The 22637-nt window shown below is 43.3% G+C and overlaps 1 protein-coding gene across 8 annotated transcripts in view; it reads left to right on the plus strand.

Annotated features, from left to right (window-relative positions):
• PHF14 (PHD finger protein 14) overlaps positions 1–1743 on the plus strand; it is a 1104121-nt gene extending 1102378 nt beyond the window's left edge. For all 8 annotated transcript variants that reach the window (XM_029588971.1, XM_029588965.1, XM_029588970.1 and 5 more), the window contains one exon: positions 1673–1743. In XM_029588971.1, the coding sequence (XP_029444831.1) occupies positions 1673–1738 (66 nt within the window). In that variant the 3' untranslated portion in view covers positions 1739–1743. The remainder of the gene's footprint in view (positions 1–1672) is intronic.
• Positions 1744–22637: the final 20894 nt, after the last annotated feature.

Raw genomic sequence — 22637 nt, forward strand, 5'->3', positions numbered from 1 at the left:
GCCCCGGGATGCGCAAGCGGGGCCAGGGTCAGCGGCTTCTGGCACAGCGGCCATTTGCTGCTGTGCCAGGGATTGCGCGCCGGCAATTGGCCGGCGTACGCAACTCGCGCCTGCCCAGATTGTGTACCTTGCGCGCGCCAGGTAGCGGCCCACATGTACGCCCGCACGCAACCTTTTAGAATCTACCCCAATGTCATTTAAAAAAGCAAATGATCTCTAGATTTTCAGTGCTGTAACTAATTCACATATAAACATGGTTTAGAATCCTCTAAATATTTTCTCTGTATTCATCATACCAGATTATTTGCCTTAGTCTTGAATTAATGTAACAATTTTCTGTATTCACCAGATTATGATAATGTAACAATATGGAAGATGGCAGGTAAAGACCAGTTGGCCCATCCATTGTGCTCAGTTATTCTGTGCTACACCTCTAAGGATACATCCCCAAATTGGGTCCAATTAAAGAGAGACAGTAAAAACCTGGGCAGTAAGATAACTTCCTCTATCTTGCATTGTCATTGTCCCTGCTCTGCTTACCTTGTCTCAATCAAATATTGATCTTGTTCAGATACTGCTAAAGTATTCTGGAAGTCTGAGCAGAAAGTGGCCAGCATTACCACATTCCAGCTATGAACCAGGGTGTCTAATGTGCTCGGTATCAACATTATTCCTTAACCTCTGCATTTTAAGAAATTCAGAACACATTGTGAAAACAAAAATGTAACTGCCAATAATTCAAATGTGAATGCTAGCTGTATGTGATAAGATGCTTTACTAGGTTTAGAATCTGTTTTTCTTCAACCCTCTATGTAATTTCTACTTTGGAGCTCAGCGTTTGATATCGAACACTCAGTACTATTTACTCCTCTGGAAACGGGCATTGTGATGTCACTTCATTTATTCAGCGTGCTCCAGAGGAGGCTGCAGTGAATTATGAGCCAGACTCTCAGAGCTGAAGGTGTAGAAGATTGTAAGCATGCTGCTGTCTGACGTGCTCATGTTTCCTATTTTAGACCTGACTGATCTTCAGATAACATATGGTGGTACAAGTAATTGGAAAATTGGCAGCCTTGTCAAGAAAATATGCTAGATGGGACAAAAATGTGATGCTGCAGCACATAAAGTGTCTCTGGAGTTAAATTTATTGTCTTTTATCAAACGGTGAAGTAAAAGTATCTGGTTTCAAAACAGTGAAACATTTTTCACTGGCAGACATGTTTCAAAAGAAATTTTTAGGACATTGATGAAAGTTCTTGCATTTAAAAGGCAAGTAAATGAAAAGCTGCAGACAAGGAAGCTAGGGAAGATTTAAAATATCATCCCCAGAAGTTTTTAAATATTACCAGATTTCTTTTATGTTCTGCTACTTTCTTTCTATAACAGTTGTCACAGTAGCTAGTAAATCAGCAGGAATGAAAAGTTTGGGCTGCCTAATAAATTATTTTTTTTTTTACCATAAAGGAGATAATAAGCTTTTCTTAAAATGCATGACTTATCTTTTTCTGTTAGATATCATATTTATGATAGTGCATAAGTGTGATAGAGTTTGCAACTTTTCCTTAGTCTACTATAAAAATCATGAAGACATTAATAATGGTGTTACAGCACGTTGAAGGTTCTACAGATGTTGGAATATATGTTTATACATTTTTGCTTTTTGTGTTTTTAGGAAGATGAAAATGAAACTAAAGAAGAAGTTCCACCTCAAGAGCTAAGCATGGAACAAGAAAATTAAAATGAGAAAAAAAGAGAATTACTGTTTTGTTTGAATTGTTTGTAACTTGTGTAGCAGCTGTTAACAAAAACAGTAAATTGTTAACTTTACACAACATTCTCAATAAAGTCATCTAAAGTTTAAGAATAAAATATTGCATTTCTAAATGTGGATTGGATATTGCTGCTAAAAGTCCCCTTTTTTATGATATTTTAAAAATTAATTAGCATTGTATGCCAGGCTAGCTGTCCAGTGGGCTATAGATTTCACATTCAGGGCAGGGAGACTCATTTATTTGCCAGTTACACTACACCGTTTGGTAAAATCAATTGACTAAATCACAGACCACAGTTCTAAACTATCTTTATTACCTACAGACATGCAGACTGATTTTATAAATAAAATAAATTAAACCTCAGTAAATTTTATATTATGTATTTTGTGTGTGTTTGGGGGGGGGGTGTTAAGCTTAACAGAGGAGGAAGATGGGCCAAAGACTGGAAAATAAATTGGATAAAAAAGTGATTGCAAGCTGGGGGTAGGAGTGAGAGAGGTTGAAGGCAGCTATCTAAAAGCTATTGAGCAAACACAAACAGATTAAAAATCTATTTGGGTCACAGAGCGAGAGAAGTAGAATGTAATATATCTAGGGTTATATATTTTATTTTTGGCCCCAGCAGTTTTCTCCTGCACCTTTGTGCTTCCTGCTCAGTCAGTGCCAGCTTCTACTGAGGCTATGATACCATAAGCCTTCATTCACAGCTAACTGGAGTTATTTTCCCATTTTTAGCCTTGTCACTCTCCACCCAGCCCAGAAATCGCCACAGCAGTCCACAGCCAGGAGCCACAGACAGCAGCAACCCCCAGAAGTCAATGCATATGCATCCTAAGGCTGGCCCACTAGGTGTCACTGTTATACAACAGCTGAGTCTGCCTTCCCACCCCCGGGATGTAAATTATGCCTTGCAGTTTTGTTCTGATTTTTTTAAACAGGTTTCATTCCTTAATACTTCAGTTTCCTGGAATGAAATACTTGCAACTTCAGGCCTTATATATTTTAAATAATGTTAGTTGACTTCAGAGGCAGTTCGGAAACATATATGGAGAAGATGAGTATGCAGCATCTTCAGCAGTTTTTACAAGCTAATGAGACACTGGGTGTGTCTGGGCACATAAAGATAAAATACATTGCTTTAGCTCATACAGAAAACCAGTAAAAGAATGAGGGATTAGAACACAGGGTTTTTCTTATCCTTAAATCCACATCTTTATCCTGATGCTTTACTCAATTTTAAGGTGAACTCCAAAAGAGATTATTAAGAAGTATAAGCAGAATGTTGTCCCAAGTGCCCATCTCTGAATTCATATAATGAATGTATGGATGAAATCTGTTTTTGGACAGATTGTCACTTTAACAGTCTCAGATGAGTTGATATGATAGTGGAGGCAATTGAACTGGGATAACAGAATAGCAAAATAATGTGGGAGAAAACGTAACTCTGGAAGAACCTACGGGAGGGGTGGTAGATCCCAAGCTCCGATACTTCACCCTCACTGATGAGTTCATTAATAACAAACATTCCAGTCACAAGCCATTTTGCCTTCAGCCAGCCAGAAACTATATTGTAAAACTGCATACCAGAGAAAGTTGTAATAGAAATACTTGACATAATAGGATCTCTCTTATTCATAGTTCTGGTCAGAGATTCTCAGATCTACTCCTTGATGCCCCAGAACAAATCTAGATTTTAAGATATCATCAATAAATATGCATAAAATATATTTGCATACATTTGGTCTAAAACAGGCTAATCTGCATGTTTTGCCATGAAAATTAGACCTTTTTTAATGTTCTTGAAGACTAGATTTTAGAACCACTGTTGTAACCCTTTGAACCCATTGTACCTGAATTCCAGAACTGCCTAATATCAATATCACCCGTTATCCCGGTAAACCAGTATAATATACAAAACTGCATGAATAACCAATACTAATGTTAAAAATAGCACATTGACAAAAATTATTGGTTTTCCTGAGGAGCTTAGGGTTGACGGGTTTATCGCCATAGGAACTTAGAGTTCAAAGGGTTAAGAGTAATTTAAACTACATCAGGCATTATCAAATAATGTTTTATTTTTGTATTTCTGAGAATATATACATACAGAGCCCCATATTCTGTGGCACACCAAACAGCAAAGTTAACAGGATAGCTTTATCCATTTAACTTTGCCTGGATATTTAGCAGCATTTCTCCAGGTAAAAGTGCCACTGAATATACCTAAATAAAGTTAACCTGATAATAAAAAATCCATGCTGGGTCAGACCAGGGTCCATCAAGCCCAGTATTCCGTCTCCATCAGTAGCCAGTCTGGGTCTCAAGATCCTCAGCAGTTGATCTATTTCTTGAATCTCACAGGGATAAGCACTGGCTTTCCCAAATCTGCCTGCATAATAACTGTTTATGGACTTTCCCTTCAGGAATTTGTCCAATCCTCTTTTGAACCCCACTTTGTTAGTTGCCTTGATCACGTCCTCCGGCAACAGATTCCATAGCTTGATTATACAGAGTGAAAGAATATGTCCTACGTTGCCCGGTTAAACTTGTCTGCTCTTGACCCCACCCAGACTTCTCTCTAGTTAGACAGTGCTGAATATCAACTCTGTCTGGCTAAAAATTTGCTATGCCCCAGAACACCTCCAAACTCACTTCTTTTGCTGGTAAATTTTGCTTGGACAGTGATTTACCAGGACAAAATTTACCAACTGTGTAAGGGAACAGTTTTAGGAACAAAAATGTGTCTGAATAACTCCTGAAGTTATCAGACAAATCTTTTGCCTATTGACCTCATGATAAGAAAGTCAAATTTAGCTTACTGGAATCTCATCATTTACCATTAAACCCTTGGAAATGCAAATATTCTGTTCCTACAGTTGCTTCTAAAGCAGTTCACTAGTAAGTGTTTCTCAGCCTTTTCAAGCCAAAGGCACACCTACATTAACAAAAACATTGTATGGCACACCAGCCTCAATGGAGCAGGCATTGTGGACACATGAGAACTCATATGGCTAAAAGGAAAGCTAAGGAAGCACTGAGAACCCCACCAAAGTTTACAACAAAGGAAGAAATGGGATAGAGAGAGACACAAACTCAACATAATGGGCTAGTTTCTTCTATATACAAATGCAAGATAGGGGAGAAGTCAATGTGATATGGGCAGCCACCTCAGTTAATTACCTTGGCTGCCACATGTAGCTGTCAGAGCTCCTTCACTGCAGTTTCACCCAACTTTCAGAGTGAGTCACATCCAATAGTCAGTGCACACACTCTCTCTGTCTCACTCAGCCTGGAGATACGATAGAGGCTGGATGGACAAAGCTCATGAGGTGAAAGATGAGGTGCTGTGTTCACTGTAGGTACCACACAAAGAGGGACCCAGCTATCCATGACCTGCATGCTACCCATTAATTACCACACTCCAGAGCTCACACTGTAGCTAGGAAGAATAGGCATGCATGTTACAACATGTTCTCAGAAAGGAGCTCCTACATATTTAAGACCCATCGCTGGTGATTAGTCGCTTTGAGGTGCTGAAAGCAGAGCCCAAGTGCTTTTCTGGACCTAGACAGGCAATGGTGACTTTTCTGTGACATTCCTGATCAGGTTTGAAGATACACCAGTGGTACACTGGGAAACACTGCACAAATAAAATTAACCTCACACTAATTACCGAGAGGTAACTAGAAGTTTACTTTTACAGGAATACTATCTTATTGTCTCATTATTTTTCCATGTTTCTTACATTCGTTTTCTGTAGTGTTGGCATTGCATACAGTACTATGGGAAGCAAACACGTTCAAGCATTTGTATCACTGTATTGATATAAGTTCCTTTTCCTGAAGAGCTTAACATGTGAGATATGCAAAAGGCATGAAATTACATGCTGTTATAGCTATGACGTGAATTTTGTTTGCAGATTAGTGGAATGCTTCTCTGAACAGACTGTATTTATTTATTTATTTAGAATTCATATATACCGACATTCTTGAAAGAAGATATCAAATCAGATCGGTTTCCATTAAAACTGAACAATCGCAGCTGTGGCGTTACATTGAAACAAGTTGTCATAAATACCATTATGAGTAACATTATAAGAAAACATTATAAGTAAAGAGTAAAAAAAGTAAAAATCAACAAATCAAACAGACAAACAGTCTTCAAGACTAAACCCAATATGAGTGTGACAAAGAACAAAGGCACATGACTATGTGCCTTTGTATGACTAGGAACTTGAAGGTAGAGAGAATAAGAGGCAATGAGCTTCAGAAGTAAGGCACAAGAGGAATTGTACAAGGCTGATAAGATGAGAACATAAAGGAACTATTGAAAAGTGAAACATATGCATCTTTTAAACTAGATCATGGGGGAAAGCCAATAGTGGCTCAGAAGCACATGGTTAGGAGGGCAGTATCTTCAAAGGATACTGGCAAAACAGGGAGCTGGAATATCCTGATAGAAAGGCTGTGGTAATGGTTGAAATAGCCCAGATGGATTTTAAAAAGAAGAGCATATAGATATGAATGATTCCAAACTGTCTGTATTGTATGTTAAGAAGCAGATTGTAAATACAAATAGAAGAAAAAGAAATTTAAAAAAATACTTTAAAATGTCTGTATATGAATGCCAGAAGTCTGAAAAATAATGTTAGAGAGTTAAATGTATGGTACTTAATGAAAATATAAACATAATAGGCATCTCAGAGATCTGGTACAAGGAGAATAACCAATAGAACACGATGATACCAGGGTACAAGTTATACCAACAGTGCAGACTCTGCAGTCCTTATGGAACTTGGCACTAAGATTCACAATACAGCACACTAACGTGAAATAACCGTGACTGCCTCCCCCGGACCTGGCCCCATTACAGTCCCAGGAGATAAGGAGACACGAAGAAGGGGGAAGACCCAAGATTCACTTTGGAAATGTATGGCTGTAACTTTATTAACAACAACAGAAGGAAAACTGTAAAACATGTGCTGAGCCTCAACAAATGTCCTCCTTTTTAACCCTGCTCTTGCCGAATATTCCCCCCCCCCCCCCCAACTATGCCAGACCAGCCAGAGTCTCTTGCCCCATCTCTCGTAGCCACTACCAGGGCCACAAGCACTAAACCACCATTTGCACTACTCTCTGCCCCACACCCAGTGATGAGGCTGAACCTGCCCCTAAGCAGGACTTCCAAGGCCTGCTATGTCTTGCAAGGCCTTGCCGGTGGATTATCAAGCCCTAGCTTGCCTTCATGCTCCTAGAAAGGTGGTCTGAATAGACCCAACATTGGTCTGACAAAATGATCCTCCCGCCTCCCTTTGAGACTCAGATACCCACCAAAGTTGGGCCTTCAACACCAGGTCACTTTGTAAATCTGTGGAGGCCCAACCTCATGCACAAGGACCGCAACCGCAGACCAGCGGAGTAGAACCTTGTTCAAAGAACTAAAATATATCAGATTAAGTTAGGGTAGTTAACGCCTTTTCCAGGCAGTTTAAATATAGTGACGTCCAAGTTAGATGTACGCCATCCTTCTCAATCAAGTCCGCACATGAGACAACCACCCAGTCGTGTTGGATGTGACACTCTCCCCAGAAGGGACACAGCCTTGCCCACCTGGCTGTTGACTCTGGCCACTCCCCTTGTCCACAGCCGCTAATGCGCAAATTTGAAGCAAGGGATGATCTCGGACCACATTAAGGTGACACGAGGTAGCTAAGATGCGATAAGGGCAAGGTTACGGACTCGCCATTAGCAACACCTGTCATGTGGGATATCGACTGATCTCATTGCCCCCTAAATGGATGACTATCACATCTGGATGTTTACGAAGGTCTTGGATGTCTGCGAGCATCTGCCCAGGCACTGAATAGCACATGCCGGGAGACCAGCAGCTGCTGCACTACTGGCTGCTCCATTTCTAAACAAATGCATGCCATAAAGTTTGGCCTTAAGACCTGCCACCCGAAGAGTCTTGTGGAGGACTGCAGCATATTGAAAATGATTGAGGGGGCAAAAGTCAATGTGCAACAGGAAATGGTACCAATCCAGTGGCCATAAAGACAGGTAGTGAGCAGCGTTCATGACTGGGCAAGTGGCTAAACCCTGTACCGCAGCCAAGACTACTCACAGGCCCTTGCCAGGCTGGTCAGTCTTGGATCTCTGGATACAGAGTACAATGCTGTCATCCAATCCTGCCACTTCCGTAAAGGGCAAGCCAGAGAGATCAGATGTATGCAGCATGGACGAAACCACCTTCCCCACTTCAGTGCCGCAAAGAAGACCAGGCTAAAGGCCGCTCAAAAGAAAAGGGTTTCGTAAGGGGAATCTGCCACACCCAGAATAGCCTGCCACAGATATAGCGGTTGGCTGTGTGTGATAGGGCACCGGTCAACTCCAGCCAGGAAATCTTGCTGCAAGCCCATCCTGCCAACATGCACTTAGCAGCGAAATAACAGGCAGGGTTGGGCCATCCCCATGGTTTGGCGAAGAAGGCTAACCCCGCCAGCTGCAACTTGACAGAACTTCTTGCGATGCCAGCACTGTTAGCTTCGAGGATATACTCCACAATTCTGTCCTCGGGAATGACCCCTCCTGCCCAACCTCTACCACGCAGGAAGATGGTTACTGCCTGGAAGCCTCTTGTGGATGCTCTTCACATTCCAGGAACCATGGACCTCTACAGTAGTTTGAATGCGGCACTGTTCCACAAGACCGGAGGCATGTTGGCACTGGTTGTCCCTCTGCCTCCGCATCTGGGACCAACTCATTGATGTGGGACCACTTGAAACAAGAAAGTAAATTGGCAAGCTCTTATTGACCCCCAGTACATAGTAAGCCCTAGCTGCAATACTCAGTTTCAAACATGCTAACATGAACTCGCACAAGAGCTCAGAAACAAGCAGGCACTTGGCCGACTGAATTTATGGCCTAGACCACAAAGAATTGTCACACCAGAACACCATTCTCCTATTGCTCAGCTTGGATCACCAGATATGCAGGGCGACTACAATACGAAAGAGCTCTAGGAAAGTGATACTCCTCATATCACTACGCTGCACCCAGTTCGGTGGCCAAGCGCTGGTGCACCAGGAGCCTTGGAATTATACTCTAAATCTGGTGGAGACAGCCACATCCAAAAACAATCTGAGGTCATTGCTATCGATCGGGGGTGGCAACCAGGCCATTGAAGCTCTTCAAGAATGAAAATCATACTCATGGGTCTTCCCGTATTGCTTTCATGATCCAGACATGGTTATGGTCCTTCCGGATGCCTCTGGTAGAAAGAATGAGGTGCCGGAGAAAAACCCAGCCCATAGGGATAACCTTAGTAGCAAATGCCAGGCTGCCAATAAAGGACTGAATTTGCTTCAACAAGAGCTTGGGAAAGCGGATTGCATTTGTTAGAAGGCCTTGGAAGGCCATTAAGTTGTCCTGAGGAAGCCAGTGCTATTCCCAGGAATGTGAGTGTGGTGGAAGGGTTCTATGATTTATTGGTGACCAGAGGTACACCAAATTCCTTGGCCACTGCCTGGAATATTTAAAACAGTCTGTTGTAGACCGAAGATCCACCTGGGCCAACAAACAAGAAATCGTCAAGGTAATGGACAATTGAGTCCGCTCCCCCCCAAAGAGCTACTACCCAGTGTAGGAATGAGATAAACATCTCAAAGTAGGGGCATAAGATAGAATAGCCCATTGGCATAAACTTGTCGTAGTAGTATAAGCCCAAGAATTTGAAACCCAGCAAAGAGAAATCATCCGGATGAATCGGTAAAAGGTGAAAAGTGGACTCAATGTTCGCCTTAGCCATTAATGGACTTCTGCTGCACCTCCTAAGGATGAGCAGGGCACTGTCAAAGGAGGCATAGGTTGCCAATCACTCATTCCATGAGATAAAGTCATTAACCAGAAAGCCAACCAAGTATGAAAGGTTGTGTATCAACCAGTATTTCCCTGCCTACTTCTTGGGCACTGCTGAGATTGGGGAGATGATCATCTGCTGGAAAGGTGGGATTGCATATGGATCACCTAAGTGCCCAGCTGCAACTTCTTATCCAGTTTGTCCCAGATAATCTTGGTGAGGCGGCTGGAGGATGTGGGATTCGGCAGGTCTGGCCCTGTGGAGAGACTGCTGTAGGGAATTCTGAAGCCTTCTTTGAAACCTGCCAGAAGTGTAGATACCGCTTGCTTGTTACGATACTTAGCTAGCCAGGGAGCCATAGCCTCCCATCGTACCGGGCTGGGATGCCTATCAACCCTCCCAATCTCATTTGCTTTGAATGGGATCTTGCTTTATAGGGCATTGACTGAATGGGAGAGGGCCAAAATACTTGGAGCAGTTGTTCCTGTTGAATCACCAGCAGATGCTGACCGAGGAGGTTCATGTGACTTGGATTGGCCACTGTTGGAAACAGGTTACTGGGCTTGATGGACCCTTGGTCTGACCCAGTATGGCAAATCTTATGTTCAATGCAGGGGGGCCATGGAAAGGCCAATTTGCCTCGGGGAAATCCCACCAGGGCTCCCAATCATGAAAACCCCGTCGGGGTGACTGGGGGCAGAATCCTTCAAAATCGTACCACCTATGTGGGTATTCCCATGGTGATTGCGTACGCCTATCCGGATGCATCGGATAAACAGGAGAACGTCTGCCAGGGCTAGAACCACTAGCCATACCTGCCTGTTTCTGACGGTGTGAAAATGTTAATAATTTCAGTGGCATAGGCTTAGACCAATGACTCAGCATATGAAAGATTCCTCTTTTGATATAGGAATTGCTTTTACATATGTGGGAATGGGGCTAATGTATCTTTTATTTGATGGTGACATATTATTACTTGGTGATTTTGAAGTGATCAAGGAAGGTGATGGGGGTGGCAGTTTGGAGTTTATTTGGGAATGGGGATGAGGCAGATGGAGTCGGAGGGCATGATACTATGGGCAAACTTGGCCTTTAAACTTGTTTTGGAAGGGGAGATGGCTTAGGTGGGAGCACCTTATTCAGCAAGCCTTGGGCCTCGGGAACTTCCCTGCTCGACGGCCTTGACTGAAAGATAGGCCGTTAAATGGGAAGGGTGGTGTTGCCCTGAAAATGTCAGAGTTGTATTAGGTGGATGGCAAATTCCTCATTTCCTAAGGAAGTTGTGAGTTGCTAGCTTGATTGTTGGGTTGGGGGGGGGGGGTTAAGAGTTAGTTGGATGTTTAAGAATGGATTGTTATACCAAAGAAAAAAGGGAACAGGCTATATCATAAGTGTTAAATTGCAATGGGCTGTGTTTCCTTATCTCATGTGTGATCTATCGATATGAATACGTAAGCTTGTAATTTGTTTAAATTCTTGTAATGGCAACAGCTCCAGTGAATATATTATTTTATAATGTGAGAGAGCTGGCTTCTCCTATAGAAAGGAAACAATTATATTACATATCTTAAAAAACAACATGAGCACACAGCAATGCTGCAAGAGACTCATCTTATTGATAAAGAGCATGATAAGCTGCAAGGAGATTGGGTGGGCCAATTGGCATTTGCTTCTTATAAATCAAATAGTCGAGGGAGGGGTGTATCCTGGTCAGTAAAGCTCTGTCCCTCATCCTACGTAAGACACAGTCAGATCCTGAGGGACGTTACATATTCATAGACTGTATCTTATAAGGGAAAACATTAGTACTGCCTAACATATACAGCCTGAACAAGGGGCAGAATGTTTTTTATTGAACTCTGGCGGCTCAGCTGGCTGCCTTTTCGGTTCCTGAAATAATGGCAGGTGGGACTGGAATACGTACCTGAATCTGATTCAAGATAGATGTGGGGGAACTATTGGACACTTAGACCAAAGGGAAGGCCTACAATTCTTTATGCAGACTATGGAACTAGGAGATATATGAAAACAGCAATATCCCTCTTGTAGGAATTATACATTTTCCTCAGCTGCCCATCAGACCTATAGTTGCATACATTTTTTTTTTCCCTGCTCTGTTAGACTGGGGTCGGTACTTGATGGCTCTGATATTTTATCTGCCCTATGTCGGACCATAGCCCTATCATTCTTCCTCTTAAGCTGAATGCAGCGGAAAGAGAGAGAAGTACATGGAAGCTTAATTTGTCCTTGGTTAGGGAAGAGTTCTCAGAGTTGGTACTTAAAATAATTAAGGAATTTTTTCAGATACACTCCTTACAGGACTGCAGCCTAGTGTTATGGGAAAGTTCCAGGCTGTTTTAGTCTGAGCGATTATAGGATATGCCAGTCATGTAAAGAGGCAGAGGATACGGTGTGAAGCCTCTCTTACTAAGAAAATTGAGAGCTTGGAATGGCAAGATAAGGTATGTTCCTCCAGGCGTGTATGGCGGGAGTTTCAGAAATGCAGAGCTGAGCTGGACTGCATTTAGATTGCACAGGTTGAAAAGTCATTCCGCTTCCTAAAACAAAAGGTTTATGAACATGGCAGTAAACCTGTTTTTTTTTTTTTTATGGCTCTTCTGCTGAGGAAGAGATGAGCAAGTGGTGTGATTACTGGTGTACACAGCACTTAGGAGTCTTCACATACTAGATGAAGGATATTAATCAGACTTTAGCCAAGTTCTGTTCCCAGTTTTATTCCAAGGAAACAAGAATGTCCCTCACAGATATAACTCAATATCTTAGCACCCTACTGTTTCCTCAAGTTACGGAGATGCAAAATATAAAATTGGTCACACCTTTTATGCTTGATGAGATACAGATGGCAGTGAAATTATTACCTAAAGGGAAATGTGCTGGGCCTGATGGGTATCACCTGGACTTTAAGCACTGGCATACAAGTTCCAACAGGATCCATTGATAGCGGGTATTACATTTGATGGCAGAACCCATAAAATATCCTTGTATGCAGATGACATTCTGTTGTTTTTGACAGATCTTAGGCGCTCGATACCTAAATTTCTTATGGTCCTGTTGAAATATGGTAGTTCCTCCGGATACAGGGAAAATTGAGCATCGAAATGGCAGAAGAAATTTAATGTTGATAAGTACAAGGTGAAGCATATAGGGAAAAATAACCCATGCTATAGTTATGCAATGTTAGGTTCCATATTAGGTGCTACCACCCAAGAAAGAGATATAGGCGTCATAGTGGATAACACATTGAAATTGTTGGTTCAGTGTGCTGTGGCAGTCAAAAAAGCAAACAGATTGTTGGGAATTATTAGGAAGGGAATGGTGAATAAAATGGAAAATGTCATAATGCCTCTGTATCACTCCATGGTGAGACCCCACCTTGAATACTGTGTACAATTCTGGTCGCTGTATCTCAAAAAAAGATATAATTGTGATGGAGAAGGTACAGAGAAGGGCGACCAAAATGATAAGGGGAATGGAACAACTCCCCTATTAGGAAAGACTAAAGAGGTTAGGACTTTTCAGCTTGGAGAAGAGACGGCTGAGGGGGGATATGATAGAGGTATTTAAAATCATGAGAGGTCTAGAATGGGTAGATGTGAATTGGTTATATAGTCTTTCAGATAATAGAAAGACTAGGGGGCACTCCATGAAGTTAGCATGTGGCACATTTAAAACTAATCGGAGAAAGTTCTTCTTCACTCAGTGCACAATTAAACTCTGGAATTTGTTGCCAGAGGATGTGGTTAGTGCAGTTAGTATAGTTGTGTTTAAAAAAGGATCGGATAAGTTCTTGGAGAAGTCCATTACCTGCTATTAATTAAGTTGACTTAGAAAATAGCCACTGCTATTACTAGCAACGGTAATATGGAATAGACTTAGTTTTTGGGTACTTGCCAGGTTCTTATGGCCTGGATTGGCCACTGGTGGAAACAGGATGCTGGGCTTGATGGACCCTTGGTCTGACCCAGTATGGCATGTTCTTATGTTCTTAGGGTTAACTGGCAGAAATCAGAGATTTTTCTGTTTGACCCTGGTAGGAAAGGGAGTTGAGTATTGTCTTCAATACCCTTCCAGCAGGCTCAACATGGGTTTTGTTATCTGGGTATTTTTATTCCACGTTTCTGGAAGGACATATACAAATATAACTATGCCCCAGTATTTAGAAAGATTCAATCTGATCTTGCTGTTTGGCTCAATATGCTGCTTTTATGGGCAGGCAGGATTGGGATCTTAAAAATGAACATTACCTCATTTATCTCTTTCAGCATGTTCCATGTTCTCTTTCTAAAGCTTTTTTCTTTGTTAGATAGTTGTGTTATCAAATTGATTTGGAAGGGAAAGCCTTCTCATATTAAACTGGCAACATTATGTTGCCCTAGAGAGGAAGGAGGTATGGCACTTCCTCATCTTCAGGGGTATTACTGGGCATGACTCATCTATAGTGTGGCGGGCCCTAGAAAGTAGCTTGGCTGATGACAGTGGCTTAGGTAATCTAATCTCCCTGCCTTCCAAAGTAACTAGGGTACAAAATGGGACATGAAGTAACCCAGTCATTGCACATATTTTGCAGGTATGAAGGGAGATGTGCAGTAACTTACATATGCCGGAGGGGGTGCTGCCACCTGTTTCTTTACTTGATAGTAATCCTAGCCTCTCTATTCATACTTTTAGGGGCGGATTTTCAGAGCCCTGCTCGCGTAAATCCGCCCAAAACCGGGCGGATTTACGCGAGCAGGGCCCTGCGCGCCGGGAAGCCTATTTTACATAGGCCTCCCGGCGCGCACAGAGCCCCGGGACTCGCGTAAGTCCCGGGGTTCTCGGAGGGGGGCGTGTCGGGGGGCGGGCCCGGTCGTCGCGGCGTTTCGGGGGCGTGTCGGCAGCGTTTTGGGGGCGGGTACGAGGGCGTGGCTACGGCCCGGGGCGGTCCGGGGGCGTGGCCGCACCCTCCGTACCCGCCCCCAGGTCGCGGCCCGGCGCGCAGGAGTCCCGCTCGCGCGCAGGGATTTACGCCTCCCTCTGGGAGGCGTAAATCCCCCGACAAAGGTAGGATGGGGGTTTAGACAGGGCCGGGCGGGTGGGTTAGGTAGGGGAAGGGAGGGGAAGGTGAGGGGAGGGCAAAGGAAAGTTCCCTTCTAGGCCGCTCCGATTTCGGAGCGGCCTAGGAGGGAACGGGGGTAGGCTGCGCGGCTCGGCGCGCGCAGGCTATACGAAATCGATAGCCTTGCGCGCGCCGATCCAGGATTTTAGCCGATACGCGCGACTACGCGCGTATCTACTAAAATCCAGCGTACTTTTGTTTGCGCCTGGAGCGCAAACAAAAGTAGGCTATTTGCGCTCGTCTGAAAATCTACCCCTTAGTAGCTATGAATGAATAGTGGGAAATGGGACTCAGGCATGTAGAGCAAATGTGGGCCAAGGATGGTTGGATATCTTTTGAGCAACTGTATTCAGACTATATTAGCTCTGCCTTTAGGGTTCTTTATGATCAGATAGTGTCTACTATCCAACAATTACAGGATACTGGGTGGACAAGGAGGCTCCCAATGCCTTATAGAGGGCCCTAATGGACAAGAAAGGTAGTTAAGATCTTTTATAAAGCTGTACAGGGTCAGGATGGTATCCTATTATCCTTGAAGATTAGCAGAATGCTGATTTGGGCCTTGGCCTGGAGCATGGAAACTGATATGACGGAGGGCATCTCAGGTGTCGCTCTGCAGCCAGCAGGTGGAATTGATGTATAAGTTTCTTCACAGGACCTATAGGTGTCCTTTGTTCTTTGTTTGCTTTTACCCCCTCCTCTCTACAACACTGCTGACAGCGTTCTGGTCAAGATGGTTCATACCTGCATATGTGGTGGTCGTGTATCTATGTACAAACTTTTTGGAAAGAGGTACAGGAGAAAATCTCCCGATGTCTGGAGGCACCAATTTGGCGCACCAGTCATGGATATTTGATGGGGGAAATTAGGGCTTAGCACCTTTTTCAGTTACAAAGAAAACTGTGTAATCAGGTGGTGCTTGCAGCTCACTTTACAATAACAAATTTTTGGAAGTCAATTCCATTCACCTTACATTGGCACAAACAACTTAAAGAGATTGTAGTAATTGAAAAGCTTACTTATTCACTGTGACATAAATCCTTTTTATATAATAGTCTGGAGTTCATACTGGTCCAGATATTCACATGAAGTGATAGTGTAAATTGATGGGAAACTGTAGTTTGGATGTATTTGTCACCTATGTCTGACCTTGCAAGGAACTTTATACTATCCTGTACTGTTATTTGTCAGTCTTACTGTTTATTTTTCGTGCCTGTTCCTGTTACAAATAAACAATTAAAAAACATTTTGCATGAGGCATGGCCATTGTTTAAAAATACTATCTTGGAAGCCCATATAAAATATATTCCATGCATTAGAATAGTAGAAAGAAGAACAAATGACTGCTAGCGTAATTAAATGGTGAGGTGAAAGAAGCTATTAAAGCCAAAAAGATATCTTTCAAAAACTGAAAAGTGGATCCAAAAGAAGAAAATAGGAAAGTGTATTAGCACTGGCAAACTAGATATAAAGCAATAATAAGGAAGGCCAAAAGAGAATTTGAAAAGAAGCTTGCCAGAGAGGCAAAAACCCCAAATAAAAAGTTTTTCAAGTATATTCAAAGCAAGAAGTCTGTGAGGAATTCAGTGGGTCTACTAGATAAGTGAGGGGTAAAATGGGTGTTCTAAGGAAGTCCAGGCTGATGATTCAGAGGAACTGAATCAAATCATGGATAACCAGGACGATGTAATAAAGCAATTGAGAAATTGAAGAGTAATAAATCACTGGGACAGGATGACATGCTAAGGTTCACCTGAATGTATTGAAATAGGAAGATATTTGCCCCTCCATCATGGATGTTTCAAATATTAAGAGAAATGACTACCAACTGCTTGATATTAATGATAAATGCATGTTCTTTCTGAATAATTGTATACAACTGAGTTCTGAAAGAACTAAACAATGAAATTTCAGAATTATAATATCTAAGAACATAAGAAATTGCCATGCTGGGTCAGACCAAGGGTCCTTCAAGCCCAGCATCCTGTTTCCAACAGAGACCAAACCAAGCCACAAGAACCTGGCAATTATCCAAACACTAAGAAGATCCCATGCTACTGATGCAATTAATAGCAGTGGCTATTCCCTAAATAAACTTGATTAATAGCTGTTAATGGACTTCTTCTCCAAGAACTTATCCAACCTTTTTTGAACCCAGCTACACTAACTGCACTAACCACATCCTCTGGCAACAAATTCCAGAGCTATATTGTGCGTTGAGTGAAAAAGAATTTTCTCCGATTAGTCTTAAATGTGCTACTTGCTAACTTCATGGAATGCCCCCTAGTCCTTCAATTATTCGAAAGTGTAAATAACCGAGTCACATCTACTCGTTCAAGATCTCTCATGATCTTAAAGACCTCTATCATATCCCCCCTCAGCCGTCTCTTCTCCAAACTGAACAGCCCTAACCTCTTCAGCCTTTCCTCATAACTTTGCATTCAAATCAGCTATAGTGCCTGAAGTCTGGAGGGTGGAAATCATAACACCCATTTTTAAAAAGTTCCATAGATGACCCAGGAAACTACAGACCAGTGAGTTTGACATTAGTACAGGGCAAAATAATAGAACCTTTCTGAAAAACAAAATTACTGACCATCTAGATAGCGGTAGATTAATGTTGCAGAGCCAACATGGATTTAGCAAAGGGAAGTCTAGTCTTACAAGTCTGTTATACTTTTTGAAGGGGATAACATATATATGGATAAGAGCAAATCAGTTGATTGAGTGTATCTGAATTTTCAAAATCAGAAAATTGAAGGGTTGTGGGATAGGAGGCAATGTCCTATTGTGAACTGGCAACTGACCAAGCGATAGAAAACAGAATAGGTCTGAATGGTCATTTCTCTCAATAGAGAATATAGCAAATATAAATAGTGCATGCCCTAGGAACCTGTACTGGGAAAGCCCAGACAGTCCATGTTGAGATAATGCACTCAAATGGAGAAAACCTAAGGGCCACAGCAGCAAAGTTCAAGTAGCAGGCAGCAGGACCAGGACCGGACAGTGCAGCATGGAGGCAACAGAACCAGGACTAGAGAGCGCAGCATGGTGCAGCAAGACCAGGACTGAAGAGCACTGCAAGGAGGCAGCAGGACCAGGACTAGAGAGTGCACCATGGAGGCAGGAGCCCCAGGACATGAGACACCAGCATGGAGGTAGCAGCAGGATGAGATGAGACACCAGCATGGAGGCAGCAGCGAGATGAGACAGCAGCATGGAGACAGTAGCAGGATGAGATGAGACACCAGCATAAAACCAACAGCAGGATAAGATGAGATGAAACACCAGCAGCAGGACTGTGACTGGAGACTGAATCAAGGAGGCAGGACTATGGGCAGAACATAGAGGAGAGCATAACAAGCAAGTAGCAGGACAACACAGGCAGATAGTAGACCATCTCCATCAGCAAGCTGGCACAAGAATTCTGTAGTCAGGATGGGCCTAGCAGGTGTCTTCCATCTAGCCGGGACAGGAAGTTTGTAGTCAGGACAAGCCCAGTAGGAGTCTTCCATCTAGCCAGTACAGGAACTCTGGCTTGTTTGTACAAGTCATTTTTGAGTGAAATTTTTTACCCTTTACAACTTGGGGGCCTCATGGGCCTTTTCCTTGCCTGGGCTTTTGGCTGGTTTGGGATGGCATATCTTTAGAGGGTCTATCCCTGGGCTGTCCTGAGAGCCAGGAACTGCTGTGTGGAGTGGACTCCTGGAAGGATTGGGATGGCATGGGTGCAAGCTCTGCAATCTTTGAATAAGCTGCATTATGGTGGATGACAAGTTGTTGATGGAGGTTGAGATGGTGGTTCAGCCCTGTGTAAGGGCTGCTATCTGTGCCTTCAGGGCATTGGTGTGAGCAACCTTAGCCCGCCTCAACCGCACCAACTCTGCCTGCATACGGTACAGGTGAATCCAATGCCTCCTCTCTATGTGGTCGAGTGTGTCATGGACAGTCCACTCTAGTGCTGCTTGTGCCACAGGTACTGTGGTTGGTGGTGGCTGAGGTGCTGTCTGTGGCTCCAAAGCTAGCATGTCCGAGCTGGTGGGCTCCTCTGGCTGGCTCTCAGGTGTATCCCACTGAAGATGTGACCTGCTGGAGGCAAGTAGGGACTTGCTGTCTTCCCTCCATGGCAGGAATGTCACATCCATGAAGCTGGAGAAGTTTAGGTAGGTCTCAAGTTATAGGGGTGAGCCAAGCAGTGGCTGCTGCTGCTGTTTCTCCTCCTCTTCCTCACTCCACTGGGTCTGGGCATCAAGTTGCAAGCTGAGAGCTGGGGCTGCACTGCTGGTCCCTGGGGCTTCATGGCTGGAACTGGCGGGTTACTGGGCAAGAGCTGTGGAAACAAAGAAGAAGACATAAGTATGATTGCTAAGAAGTACACATGTACTGTTTGCATAAGATGTACACTTTGCATCAAACAATGTGCAAATCTTATGCCAAAGTATGTGGAGATCTGTAGCAGAGTTGACATTTACAGGCGATGTGAACTTACTAGCCTTGGCTCACAGTGTGTCTAGGGCCTCAGCCGTCCCCTGGAAGATGTCTGGTCCCAGCCATTGAATGAGGTGCTCCTTCATGGGGTTCAGGACTATCGGGCAAGGGGCTCCTCTTCCCATCTGTTGCTGGTATCTGTTGCGGCTTGCCACCATGTTTTTCAGCTGGGCCTTTATGTCACGGTACTGGTGGGCCACCTGCGCTCCAGTACTCTTGATTCCACTGTTCCGGGATATCGCCTTGGTGATGATGCACTATATTTGTCGATACATTATCGTAAGTTGCAAAACTGCCCTATGCGATGTGGTATATCAGAAATTTCCCTAACCACACACATTTTTTTTATTGCGGATGTTGACACACCATATTTCTGCTAGTATTTTGATGAATCTAGGCCTTTGTTTGCTACCATCACTTTAAGAAGTTTGAAAAAAAAAAAGAGGATGGAACAGTTTAGCACCAGAGAAGGGGAAGTTGGACCGCATCAGTCTGTCACAGTGGATGACAGAGGATTGCAGAGCTTCTTTTTTTACTTCCCCGACTGAGCTGGTGAATAGTGTAGCAGTGCAAGGAGATCATGGCAGCACCGGCAGAGCATAGGAAGAAGGCTGCATTCTGCTGCAAATGTGGGGCCCCTCAGGCAATAGGGGAGGGGGGACCAGCAAAGCTTTATAAGTCTGTATGAATGAAAACAAAGTAAATCAGAGTGGTGTTATTGTAGTTCCGGTGGGAGGGGAGGGGCACATTTCAGCAAGACCCTCCCGGCAGTTGGTTCCCACCATGGAAATGAGTACTGCAGTGGGATCAGCAGCCATTTTGGGAGCATGGGGAGTTGGAGCCCCCTGTGCTTAGTCCCACAGAGCAGGAGCCTGAGCAGCAGCTGGTACTATGATTGCACAGCCACTACCCTTTTCTTAAGAGGCATCTTCTATGGCGTGAGCATCCATGTCCAAAGAATTATTAAATGCATGCAGCAGGCTTTCACTATGGAGAGAGTTCATTCCTGTTATCCATTCCAGGTTTTTCTATGCCTACTTAAGGTCTCTAGGGGAGCAAAAGACCCAGGAGAAGGATTTGGATGAGGATGATTCCTCCAGATCAGAGGATTCCTGGGAAGAATTTAAAATCCAGGAAGATGCTGACAATGAAAGAGTGTTGTAAAAAGAGCAAGACCCTGCATAGGGAGGAACTTTCTTTCCTGATAACTCAGGCCTTGAGAACTCTGAATGTTGCAGAGGACAAGGGAGAAGAAGATCCTCCACTGATGATCCTATTATGCACAGTATCAGGAAACCCATTAAAGCCTTTCCCCTGCATAAGGCGGTGAAAGATTTAATTGATCTGGAAGGCATCTCTCCTGAGGCAAATTTTAAAGGGGCTTGCTCTTTATCCAAATTGTACCCTTTGGTGTTTCAAGAAGGAGAAAGGCTGAAGTTCCCTTAGGTGGATGCACTGGTTTGTTTGATATCTAAGAGAACAACAATTCCAGTAGAAGGCAGCAGGGCTTTAAAGGATGTGCAACATAGAATAATTGAAACAGTTTTGAAGTAAGCCTTTAAGACCTCTAGCATGGCACTGCAAATTGGTGCTTGCATTGGCATCATAGCACAGTCAGAATTGTATTTTCTATTCAGAGAAGATTTGAAGAAAATGGCAAAGGTTTAGGGGGACTCTAAGGTGCCGAGGTTTCCATCAGATTAATCCCATAATAGATTTCGGGATTCCATAAGGTTTAAGCAGGAGTGTTCTTCCACTGGTCAAAGGTCTTGGTCATTTGACAGATTTCAGTCATTTCTGTCTGCAAATGGGGGGGGGGGGCGGTAGTGGTGGTCAAAAGATCTTCTTTGTCATATGGATCCTCTCATATACCCAGTGAGAGAAATGGGATCCAATCTCAATCTCAGACTCATGAGATGGCAGCCACCTGTCTCACTTTTATCAGAGTTGGATCCAAATTTCCTCAAGTCAGTGGGTATTGGAGATAACCTGAGAATGTTATGCCCTGGAATTTTTTCATCCTATTTCAGAAGCTTTTTTGCTTTCCCCCTGTCAGTCAAGAAGAAAGAAGCTGTGTGAACAATGCCACAAAGACTTCTTTACTGGAAAGCAGTGGTGCTGGTTCCACGACCTCAATGGGGTTAAGGGAAGCATTCAATTTACTTTGTGGTTCCCAGTGAGACAAGGAAAGTATCTGACCACTTTGGACCTTACAAATAAGTATCTACACATTCTGATCTGATAGGATCATCAGAGGTTCTTTCATTTCACAGTGCTAGAGGGGCATTTTCAATTTCATGCCCTGCCCTTTGGACTGACCACTGCTCCATGGACCTTTTCAAAATAATGGCGATGGTGATGCCTATGCTGTGAAAGGAGGGAATCTTGGTACACTGGAACCTGGACAATTGGCTCATATGAGCAAAGTCAGAGCAAGAGAGTTGGTTGGCCACCAGCAGGGATATGGAATTGTTGCAGGAACGTCTTTGGAGACGTTCCTGCAACAATTAAGAAGGTAGCACTTAAGAAGCCGAGCTGCTTGTACAAATGTACTATCTCCTTAGGACATACTGCCCAAACAATAGTGGGACATGAAATTGTGTACAGATGACCAAGCTGTGCAAAGCTTGGTCATCTCCTTAGGACATACTGCCCAAACAAACAGTTTGGGCAGTATCTCCTTAGGACATATCTCCTTAGGACATACTCCTTAGGACATACTCCTTAGGACATATCTCCTTAGGACATACTGCCCAAACAAACAGAGCTCCCAGGTGTTCCAACATTTAAGAAGGTAGCAAACTGCTACCTTCTTAAGTGTTGGAACACCTGGGAGCTCTGTTTGACATGGAGGAGGATCATGTTCATTTGATGAAACAAAGAATTCAGAAGCTCCAGCACGGTTACATGCTGGCAATCTTACAAATTGCCGACTATGTCAAGGATCATCAAGTGAGAGCCATGGAGATTTCAGTGAGTCATCTACTACTAGTACTACTACTTAACATTTCTATAGTGCTACATGACATATGCAGTGCTGTACAAACATACAAAAAGACAATTCCTGCTCAAAAGAGCTTACAATCTAATAAGACATACATACAGGACAAGAGACTTGGGGTATAAAGCAAGATGAATGTTTAAAAAAAAAAAAAAAAAAGAAACTTAGTTAACAAGACTAAAAGCAGACAATCAGGCATAAGGTTGAAAGGCGGTTTCAAAAAGGTGGGTTTTAGATGGGATTTAAACATGGCAAGAGAGGGAGCAATGCGCATCAGTTCAGGAAGACTATTCTAAGCATGTGGCGCAGCCAGGTGGAAAGCATGGAGTCCGGAATTGGCAGTAGAGGAGAAGGGCACAGATAGGAGTCATCTCAGGTCTACTTCACTTGAAAACGTTTGCAA

The sequence above is a fragment of the Rhinatrema bivittatum genome, chromosome 2, assembly GCF_901001135.1.
Source record: "Rhinatrema bivittatum chromosome 2, aRhiBiv1.1, whole genome shotgun sequence".
In the NCBI taxonomy this organism is placed as follows: domain Eukaryota; kingdom Metazoa; phylum Chordata; class Amphibia; order Gymnophiona; family Rhinatrematidae; genus Rhinatrema; species Rhinatrema bivittatum.